This window comes from Trachurus japonicus, chromosome 10 (assembly GCF_045865225.1).
Source record: "Trachurus japonicus isolate A0001 chromosome 10, Traja_1.0".
Classification (NCBI taxonomy): Eukaryota; Metazoa; Chordata; class Actinopteri; order Carangiformes; family Carangidae; genus Trachurus; species Trachurus japonicus.
The window spans coordinates 24884484-24895501 of NC_140916.1; the positions used below are offsets into that span (position 1 = coordinate 24884484).

The window sequence follows — 11018 nt, forward strand, 5'->3', positions numbered from 1 at the left end:
CCACTCCATGTATGTTTGAACAGCCATCTGATGTTGTCTGTAGAAAAAGAGTGCGGTTTTGTGGGATGTAAACAGCGTAAGATCGGTCCGCTCCCATTACACGCTGCTGTGGCGATGCGGGGACAGACAGAACTACTGCATAACCCTAAAATGTTAGGAAACTATAGCCCCAGGTTGAATTTGCCAGGAATTGTCCTTTAAGATTCAGCCGAGTTGCCATACTTAAGAAAATGTGATGTCATGGTGACGTGTGGTTAAGTTTACATAATTTAACAAGTGAATCTGCTGGAGACTCAACAGACGGTTGGTAAAAGTGTTGCTTTTCTTTCTCAGTCCTGTAGAAATAACCTGCTGCAAGAAACACGGACAAGCCAGCACAACACAGGTTACATTGTCGAGTGCTCTCAAATCCTGTAAGTACAGTCTATACGTTTCATTAACTACTCTAACGAGATTAGACACTGCAAGTCACAGTGACAGGATTTAAATGCTTTGCAAATGTGTAAGGTCTGTGTCTGTGAGTATAAAGCATCTAAACACAAAGATCTCCAAGTTCGGTTTTCAAACAAATACCACCATGCTATACTGACAGCATTGCACTCCTACTGCAAGTGGATTCTTTTTAAAAGTTGGTTTTATTACAAACACTGAAAGCTGGCACCTGTGTGATATTTAAGTTCTTTGACTATCTTAACAGGAAGTGGTAAAATTATCTACATGATAGCTTTTAAATAAAAACACCATCCCAGAGAGCTTTTTAGGCCCAGTGGAAGCACAGCAACCTTGTCCATACTTACACTAAATACAACATACAAAGGGGCATACACAGCTTAGATTTACAAAAAAAAAATTACTACTCAACATAAAACTCATGCAATTTCATCAATAATACTGCACATGGCAGCATCCTTGTCCCATATTTTGTCTCTCTTTGAAGTAGGGCTGGTTTTGTCCTGCTGACCCACTGCTGTACAGCTGGCACCCACTTCCTCTACATCCATAGGTTCACTTTTCAGCCTGGGAGCCTGCCCAGAAGAACAACCAATACTAACTGCTGCAGATATACCCCTTGTCCCATCACCAGCTCCTTCTGGACCCTCCATCTGTGGCAAGTCATCGGGTAGGGAAGCGAGGCATCCCTGAATCATTTCCACCACCCTCTCCAGATGTTTCTGGAACCTCTCAGCTGTTTCTAGCCTCTGTCTCTTCTGCACCTCCATCATCACCCTCAGTGTCTCTCTGGCTTGATGCGGCCTGTACTCATTTATCAAGTGGTGCAGGTGAACAAACAGAAGCTTTAAATCCTCCAGCTTCTCCTCACGCTTTAAACTGCCAGGGCTCTTGATAAGGATGTCCAGAAGATCAAGAAAGTTCACGAGAATGGACATGTTGAGCTTCTTCAGCTCCCTTTTGTGGTCAAACTGCATAGGGTGGAGCCTCTCAATGCCTTGGCTCTCTAGTGGCCGAATGATGAGGTCATCACACTGGAACTGGTTGCCGAACATCATGTAGTTGTCTCTGATGGGCGGAGGTGGCTTGGGAGCCAAACCCTTACGGATGTTTTCATCTGTGTACTCTTTGATGTACTGCATAGGTGGGGGAGGCAGGGCACTAACCTGCTGTGGTTCACCCATGATTCCGACCTGAAACAGAGAAAATATCAATCAGTTTCTCTTCTACGCTCTTCCTTCTTTAAGAAACTAGTCACACCATGGTACACCAGTTGTAGTTTAGAAAGCTTGTCATTTGCTCTAGACTTTGTTATCAAGAGTTCAAGTATTCATTACAATAAATTACAGTTTTCATAGTGGGCAAACGCATTAATGCAGCAACACGTAAGTAAGCTTTCCTTTCCCTATAGTAGTAAGTCCAGTAATTTTATCTAAATTCATGTATTCCTGGGTATTTTTGATCTATAATAAAACTCAAACAAAAAACTAAGTGTTTTGCGGTCCACTTATGCTACGCATAGTAAAATACGTAAAATAACATCAACTGTCACAAAACAACAGGAGTAAAGCGCACAATATTGACATTTATAGGTCGTGAGCTGCAATAATCAGGTGCAAATGTCACTCAAGTAGCATAGCAGTGATGCCATTGACAAACTGCAACCCACTAGGCGACTACTCTACTTAGTGTGGAGGTCTGCAAAAAAAAAGAAGAAGAAATCTGATTTCGCTCCATTTATGAATCTTTCTGAGGACCGAGACAACATCTGACTGCTTCCCAGCACAAAGTATGGTAAGGACAACCTTACCCTGCTGGTCGTCTGTGGTGGTGGGCGACCCTAGTTGTGTTAGCACTGTACACCTGGCTAATTAGGAAACAGTATATCTCTAGTATACACCTAAAACCATTACTGGCATATTATTGAAAATGTCTGGTCTTCTTGAACAGACAAAGCCAGACATTGACGCCGGTAGCATGTTAATTAGCCAACTGGCACTGTGGCTGCTACTTGGCTAACAGTACTGATGCTAACTGCTGCTAGCAAGTTACGTCGTTACTCGTTACATCAAACTTGAAGCTAACGTTAACTATCAACACAAGCAAACGGAGAGCCAGTGGTAACATCTCTACATACCTTTCAAACGACCCGTATACCCGTGAATGAAGATATAATAAGTAAAATGTAACAAAGCGAAAGGCTAGTCGAACAATTAGCTCACAACAAGCTTCGCTCCTTCCGTTCACGGGCGTAAATGATCGTTTCTGTTCTTATTCCATTGGCTGAACTGATCACGTGACGAACAGACTGAACGCTGATTGGTCGTCATTTGTCAGCGGTGTTTGATCGATGATAGAGCAGCTCTCCGAAGAGGGGGCAGAGATGCAACCTGAAAGGTAAGGATTTTTATAATATCTACTGACATTTTAAACTTTGAGATGAGAAAAAAGTTTCCCCCTTTTCAGTTAAAAGTGCATTTAACAGTTGACTTAATTTAATAGTAACTTATGACACATATTTGAAAGCACTATGAATATGTCAAATAATCTTAACCACTTCCTCAACACCGGTGTTATTATCATACCATTACCACTATACCTCTGCTACTACCGGGCTTATGACTGCAACAGATACTAATACTAACAATTTTGATGATAATAATAATAATAATAATAATAATAATAATAATAATAATAATAATAATAATAATAATAATACTTATAATAGTAACAATATCAATTGTGTAATTTCTTAACACAAGCAAGAAGCACACCACGTTTTCAAGAGTGTATGATATTAAAGGAAGAAAATGAATATTTAAATAGGCTACATAGGATATATATACACGTATATATTCATATCTAATTAAACACTTGATACAGTTAGGGTTAGCAACCTTCCAGCAAACTAAATGAAACCCTTATACCTACTATATTTTTATATGGAAATTGATTATGCAAAATAAAACATTTGCACAATTAAACTTACAGAACTTTACAATGGGACTTAAATATTCAAAACTGCTTAGCATGTTTCTTTTTTTCCCCCTTAACCCTGGGGGTTTGGTACATTGCCCCACTCTTTCACAAAAATATGCTTCTAGACAAGATTCCCTACATCCAAACCTTTAGTAGAAAAATGGTAAGAGCAGTTTTCCTGATGGTGGTGCTGTAGTATCCATTAAATCCCCTTTGCTTTGTCAGGATGAATGGTGCAGTTTAAATTACAACTTTTCAAAATTTTATTTATTATATATTTATTATTCCCTCTTCTTTTCACTGTTTATCAAACTACGTTTTCCATCTCCCCGTTTACTAGAGCCCAACACCATTGTTGCTATTGTTACATTTTATATATGCAGCATTAGAAAAGGCAAAAGTGAGGATTAACCTCCCTGTTGTGTTTGGGTCACCAGTGACCCATTTTAAGGTTTTAAATGCATAAAAGTACCACATAAATTTTTTTATACATCAAGGCTTTTTGACTTTGTCAGGAACCTCTATTAAAACAAAATAAAATGAAAATAAAAATTCTAAAATGCTCTGCTCAAAAATATGACATTTGTAGTGTTAGGGTACATTTTGACCCGGTTATAACGATAAGAACAATAACTAGAGGTAAAACTGAAATCATAACCTTTGGATAAGGAAGCCTAACAACATAACCAAGAGATGAGAAACAAATGGAATGAAATAATTGTTTTTGCTGATTTAAGACTCGGGTCGAAACCGACCCTAACACAAGAGATGGTAGCAGAAAGCTGACAAGAGGAAGGTTAAATTGAAGACAAGGTGTAGTAACAAAAAGGCCCAGGGGCACTTTTAAAACCAATAGTTTCATGGATAAGGAAGCCCAGCAGAAAGAAAGAAAAACAAATTGTAAGAAAAAAATGTTTTTAGTGTATTTTACAGCTGATTTAAAACATGGGTCAAAACTGACCCTAACACCATAGATGGTAGCAGAAAGCTAACACAAGAAGACAAAGGTTAAACAAATAAACGTGTCCCATCATAAAAATATGCAAAACATTCTAAATCTTCACAATGGTGTCAACGTTGAACAAATGTCAGTGTACTTCTTGATGTGTACTTTGTTTTGATACATATAATGAACAGGCTTAACAAAACTGTTTTCAAGTGTGTTTTTAAAAAAAGGATTGCTTTAGTTGTAAAAAAAAAAAAAAGAAGTTAAAAATCAGTTTTTTGTTAAATTAACATTAACTTTGTTCACTATTTATGTTGCAATCGTTATCTTCAAGGATTTTCAAAACTACCAAGATTAAAGAAGCATTTCACTGACTTATTACGACAGTTAGTGAAAGTACATGTAACTCTGTATAGCTTGTGTGTGGTGTGTGTGTGTGTGCATGTGTACATGGGTGTTTGTTTGCTTGCACAACCTGCCGTAAGGATGTGGTTTACCCAATGCAACAACTCTATACCGGAAGCTCCACAGCGTCTATCAAGTCAAACAATCCACAGCTTTTTTTTTTCATCTCCTCTGCCACTGCGATGTGCTCACTCTCTCCCCGTGTGCTCAAACCCCCAAGTGTTGCTCACACTGTTACTCATCGCTGTTACGATGTTCCCCAGGGTGATTTTGAAGGGAACTATGATCAAAAAATCTCAACAAAAGAAGAGAACATCACCTTGTAACTACAAGGAGAGATTTTTTGTATTGGACACCCAAGACCTAAAGTATTCTGAACGCCGTCCAGGGGTAAGTCGTCACATATTTAATTCATGCACCAGTTTTCATTTCAGTCAGGAGGTACGTAGTGAGAATTTGACCTCCTTGGAACTAACTGTAACTTAAACTGTATCAATGTTGTTTAGATTAAATACGAAGTAATACAGATCATGTTCGTTTCAGAAAAAGCCCATGATGAAAGGTTGCATTGAGCTTTCCAGAATTAGATGTGTGGAGATTGTGTGTACTGATGTGCCCATACCGTGTGACTATAAGTACCCTTTTCAGGTGAGGTTCATGATTGCTCAAATAATGTACACTTGAAAATACACACTAATATGTTGTTGTATACAGTAAATGTGATCTATTTACATAATAATAATAATGCAAATGGCTCCACAGGTTTTTCATGGCAACCATTACCTCTACATTTTCGCCCCAGACAATGACTGCCGTCAGAGATGGGTCAGAGCACTCAAAGAGGGTGAGTTCAAGTAACGATAGCAGCGTGACACATAATGGTGAACCCTGAACTGTACAAAATGCAAATGTATAACCTCTGTATTTCAAAGGATTTTTATTTTGTCTGATATAGAGACAAAGCATAATAATTTGGTTGCGAAATACCACCCAAACCTCTGGATGGATGGAAAATGGAGATGCTGTCAACAAACAGAGAAACTGGCAGCAGGTTGTCATGTATATGATCCAGAGGGCTATGGTCTGTATTATTTCCTTACTTCTTCATTCAATACATATTTTCATTCTAATCTAAATTTGAGTATTTGTTACAGCATGACATTATCTTATCCAAACCAAAATTTGATATGATCTACATTTACCAGTGTTGCATAACTTCAATCATGTTAAAAAAAAAATGTATTCTGTGCAGCTAGATTTGTCCGAAACATCCTCTAATTTCATATTTCTGTTTTCTCCACAGCCTCCAATAAGCCACTCCCTAAACTCCCTGATCCAGAGGTACAGTAGCCCTTTTTGAAGCTTAATTAAGTGCTGTCGTTGAAATATGTTTGACTATAAAGTGTCTTTGCTTTCAGGGCTGTTTTGCATTTGGGATGGCATGTTTAAAGACAGCTCGATGTGACATCTTAGATATATCTTTCCAAGCATTGCTGCTTTGGTTGGGGCACAGATGACTTTGCTTTTCTGCATTTTGGTTAATTATCTTGTGTTGCTCATACCACATGCCCTCTTCTACTGCTGACATTACTGTAAAATGATACACTTAAAATTCACTCTATCATAGCCCAGAGTTCATTGTGACGAAGCTGAAGTCCTTTACTGTGGGGTCTTCTCATGTTTATCTAGGTGAAGTTTTTCTCAATCATTATTTTTTTTACTTTGACAGATGGAACTGCGTGATACAAATCAGAGGATGGTCATCGCTCTTCAAGACTACACGCCACAGAGAGCCGACGACTTGCCTCTTCGGAAAGATCAGGAGTATGTCCTGTTTAACAGCTCCCACCCTGAGTGGTGGGCCGTACAGGACAACCAAGGGTAGGGCACACGGAAACAGCCGTCCATTCTCAGACTTTGTATACGCTGAAAATCATATACCCTTTTCCTTCAAATCAGGATAATAAGTTGATGTACATTTTTTTCCCTGATCCCTCATCAGAAACACCGGCTTTGTGCCCAGCACTTACGTAGCTGAAAAATCTGGCAACAATTTTGAGAGATTTGAGTGAGTTTTATTTAATCTTTGTTGCAAATTGTTAACGTGCAAATACCTGAAAATCAATTCTGCCCTCTATGGGAGCAGTTTAACTGTGGTTAATTTGTTTTCTCACAGATGGTACAACAAAAGTGTCACCAGAGGGGAAGCAGAGGTTTTGTTGATGAATGAGGTAAAAACAACAGTGGTTATTGATTTTCATTTGTTTACGCTTCTGGCTGCAAGAAAAAAAACAACAACTCAAAATGCTAATAATCCAAATGCCAATAATTCTGATGATGATACTCAGAATGTTCCTCTTGTGTGACGCAGTGCACTTTTACTGTGACTGTACCACCTACAGTAGTGTTGCATTTGCAAAATTAATGCAGATGCACCTGCAAAATGAAAATCTGACATAACATAGGACTTGAACAACCACAATGTTTCCTCCAATGTTGAATTTCCTGCTGTGAGATGTTTTGCTACATTTTGCACGCGGAAGGTAGAGCAGCTATCCATCATGATCTATTATTTAAAATGCCTACCAGACTGTGCTAGTATTCGCTGTTATCAGTGAACCTGTCTAACAAGTAAATCACAAATATGTTAAGTTTTAATGATCTATGTTTTTTCAACTATTTTTAGGGAAAAGAAGGTGCGTTCATGGTGCGCGACTCAAGACAGGCAGGAATCTACACAGTGTCGGTCTTCACCAAAGCCCCAGGGTATTTTTATTTCCTATTTCCTTCATTTTCTTAACTGATTATTATGAAATGGTGATAATGTACTTGAGTCTGTGTAAATCACTTGATGCCAACATATAACTCATAATGGCTTGAAGCCAGTAGTGTAATAAACACAATGGGATGATTTGCTGTCTTTTCGTCTCCCTAAGGTCAAATGGAGAGAAGAATCCAAGAGTGAAACATTACCTAATCAGACAGACAGAAACAGGAGAGGGTGCGTTTTACTTGGCAGAGAAGTACCTGTTCAGCACCATTCCTGAGCTCATCCATTACCACCAGCATAACGCTGCCGGTAAGTGTGACTTTCCCCTCAAAAAAGCATTATAAAACAATAAAATAAACATAGACACAAACATAGACACAAATTGCAAGTGCTTGCTGCTATGCAATTCTTGTATTAATGTGCAGTCTATGTACTTACAGGCATGACGACACGCCTGAGACACCCTGTCTCTGTAGATGGACACTGCTCCCAGGACATTGTACACCCCACTGCAGGTCAGAGTGTACAGTTTTATTAACAGCTCAGCTGGTTGAACTGGAGCTCAGTTATAACTAACAGTTACAACTTAATCCTGGGTGTCTTGTTTTTGCTGTCCTCTAGTGGGTTATTTCTTATTTTCACAGAAATGCACTGTGTTAAGTACACCAAAACACAACTGAAGTTATCATCTCAACTTCCACATTTTGCTATGTTCCCTATGTCGTTATTTCAGTATAATGCAGTATTGTGGGTGCTGTTGTTCATTAAACTTCTCCTTTGCTGCACAACAGACCAGTGGGAATTGGACCCTGAGGAACTGACCCTGGGTCAGGAGTTGGGCAGTGGGCAGTTTGGGCTGGTGCTGGAGGGGACGTGGAGGGAGAGGAGGGTTGCAGTGAAGATGATAAGAGAGGAGTGCATGTCAGACGAGGATTTTAAAGAAGAGGCGAGAGTCATGATGTAAGTGCAGTCCATGTTCATGTTCAGTATCCAGGCAAAATGCACTGAGACCCAGTCACTTACTTTACTTACTTTATTTGTTTATTTAGTCGGGACAATGCATATTAATGGACAGTGAGTGCTAGAGTAACCACAGTAAATACACCGTATTTAGCACATGTGCTAAATTACATCCGTAGTCCCCAAAACAATACAACAATTAACATAAAAAATGCAACATAAAAAATGTATGTCTGTGTATGTTTTAACAGGAGAATGTCCCACCATAAGCTGGTTCAGCTCTACGGTGTGTGCACGCAGCGCTCTCCCATGTGTCTTGTGTTTGAGTTCATGGAAAAGGGCTGCCTGTCAGACTACCTGAGGGACAGGAAAGGGCGTTTGTCTCAGGACATTATGTTGGGGATGTGTCTGGATGTCAGTGAGGGGATGGCTTACCTGGAGAGCTCCAACTTCATCCACAGAGATCTGGTAAACCAGGAGTGAAGAATTTATAATAATCCACCTTTGTGTCACTGCTGTCAGAGTAATTAATCCTTCCTCTGTTCTTTTACAGGCTGCCAGGAACTGTCTCGTTTCAAAGAATCATGAGGTGAAAGTGTCTGATTTTGGCATGACCAGGTATGAATGTCACATTCCACATATTCCTTACCGACTCTTTGTACTGTCCGTCATATTGTGTGAACTTTTTTAATTGCAGTATTTGCTACAATTTTACCATGGTTAAAAGTTGGCCTCCATGTACTCCTGTATAATGGCATGTGTCCCCTCTCTGGACTGTAGATTTGTTCTTGATGATCAGTACACAAGCTCCCAGTGCTCCAAGTTCCCTGTCAAGTGGTCGGCCCCAGAGGTCATCAAATTCTGCAAGTTCAGCAGCAAGTCCGATGTCTGGTCATTTGGTGTGTTGATTTGTCTGTCTCCGTCTGTGTGACTGTGTGTCTCTCCAGTCATACGACATATCTACCCTTTGCCCTTTTTTTGAACCACCAGTGACAGCACTTCAGTGAGAGCATTGCCAGCTATGGCTCTGTGCTATACTGGAACACACTGGTTCTGTGCAATTTCAAAATAGGCACTGAGCATCATTGGATACATACAAGCAAAAGATTGGGTTGAAAAATGCCTTGTGTTTGTTAAAGATCCATTCACAACATAAATCTTTGTAATGTACAGAGAAAAAGAGAATGCATCTTTCTTTTCCTATTTGTGTGTGCATGTGTGCCAAATGACAACTATTGGTAGCTATATTCATGGTCTAATGCCAACTAATGGATTTACAGTAATCTCTAAGAAGTAAATTGTGTCATGAGAGTCTCCACGGCCGGGGTTTAAACAGGTGGCAACATATTAGAAGCTGTGACTTGCACCGAGTAGTAAATGAGCACAGCTCCTGATTGTTTTTCACTGGTATCATGCTAAGAAAAACATACCTCTGTTCATTTAGATTGAGAAGCGGTGTACTAGAATAATAGAAATCATGTCAGTTTTAGGTTAAGATGAATAACATGATGTTGTTATGTTCAAACTGTTAATGTTAAATTGTGAGTGAAAAATGATCCTTCTTTCTTAGATGACGCTATTCATAATATTAGTACTCAACCACTGGCATGCTTATTCAGCTTTATCAGGAGTTGATTTTCATGTTAAGATTTTCTCTGACCAACAGCCAGTCTCACTTTGCATGATCCATAACGTTGTCTCCCCTTCACCCTGGCTCAGGTGTGCTCATGTGGGAGGTGTACAATGAGGGTCGTCTTCCCTATGAGAACCGCTCCAACACTGAGGTGGTGGAGTCCCTGAACGCAGGCCTGAGGCTGCTGAAACCCCGCCTGGCCCCCAACGCCATCTACCTGCTCATGGAGTGGTGCTGGAAGGAGGTATAGGCACAGGAGGCGTTTAATGTCTCTAGCAGAAGAGCTTCTGAATGACAGGATAAGCAAACAGAAAAGTAATGTTCTGTAATAATGTGTTTTCTCTGTTCTCACTGACAGAAACCAGATGATCGTCCGTCCTTCGCTCTCCTCCTACATGAGCTGGCCTCCCTCTCAGAAATGTAAACCATGATGAAAGTTGAGGATGATGATTTTTCTTTCTTTTTTTTAAAGCTTTAATTTATTTAATTTATGGAATCAATTATGTATTGTTCATCAAATGTTTTTTTTTCTTCTAAAGGATCTGAAGTTGTTTCATCCAATTATCATTTAGACAAGACAATTTTCAATCCATGGTTATTGCACTTTATTTGTGTCATAGTTCTGTAGACAGTTCCTGAGAATGCTTCTACACAGCTGCTTACTGCAGTTTTGTGTAACTATGCTCTGTATATTAAATAGATGAGATGTTTATGTTGTTGAATGTTTTTATTGTTTCCTCCTCAGCAATACAGCAATTGCACCTCATTATGAAAGTTGCTTTAGAAATAAAGAAATAAAGAAAAAATGCTGCAATTAGTACTTTTTGCATGATTTAATTATTGATATTTTAAACTTAAAACACTTTGACACCAAA

General features: G+C 39.2%; 2 protein-coding genes across 2 annotated transcripts; one reads left to right on the forward strand and one right to left on the reverse strand.

The window, feature by feature from the left end:
- Positions 1-620: 620 nt before the first annotated feature.
- Positions 621-2697, reverse strand: med7 (mediator complex subunit 7). Its single transcript, XM_085788352.1, has 2 exons — positions 2588-2697; positions 621-1643 (listed from the first exon to the last, which is right to left on the reverse strand). Exon 2 carries the CDS (start codon positions 1632-1634, stop codon positions 870-872), a length of 765 nt encoding a protein of 254 aa, XP_085644478.1. The 5' UTR covers positions 1635-1643; positions 2588-2697; the 3' UTR covers positions 621-869.
- A 2210-nt stretch (positions 2698-4907) lies between these two features.
- On the forward strand, positions 4908-10853 carry itk (IL2 inducible T cell kinase). The gene is made up of 17 exons (XM_085788351.1): positions 4908-5170; positions 5324-5428; positions 5543-5624; positions 5736-5861; positions 6084-6121; positions 6510-6661; positions 6783-6848; positions 6957-7011; positions 7467-7546; positions 7717-7859; positions 7991-8065; positions 8342-8510; positions 8762-8978; positions 9064-9128; positions 9291-9409; positions 10230-10387; positions 10502-10853. The coding sequence occupies exons 1-17, from the start codon at positions 5033-5035 to the stop codon at positions 10565-10567; spliced, it is 1854 nt and encodes a 617-aa protein (XP_085644477.1). The 5' UTR covers positions 4908-5032; the 3' UTR covers positions 10568-10853.
- Positions 10854-11018: the final 165 nt, after the last annotated feature.

Bases quoted from the DNA above. Each gene is read 5' to 3' on its own strand.
- med7 (XM_085788352.1), bottom strand. From the start codon at position 1,634: ATGGGTGAACCACAGCAGGTTAGTGCCCTGCCTCCCCCACCTATGCAG.
- itk (XM_085788351.1), top strand. From the start codon at position 5,033: ATGTTCCCCAGGGTGATTTTGAAGGGAACTATGATCAAAAAATCTCAA. The intron at 7,547-7,716 runs GTATTTTTATTT...CGTCTCCCTAAG, and splicing joins GTCTTCACCAAAGCCCCAGG to GTCAAATGGAGAGAAGAATC. The intron at 7,860-7,990 runs GTAAGTGTGACT...ATGTACTTACAG, and splicing joins CCACCAGCATAACGCTGCCG to GCATGACGACACGCCTGAGA.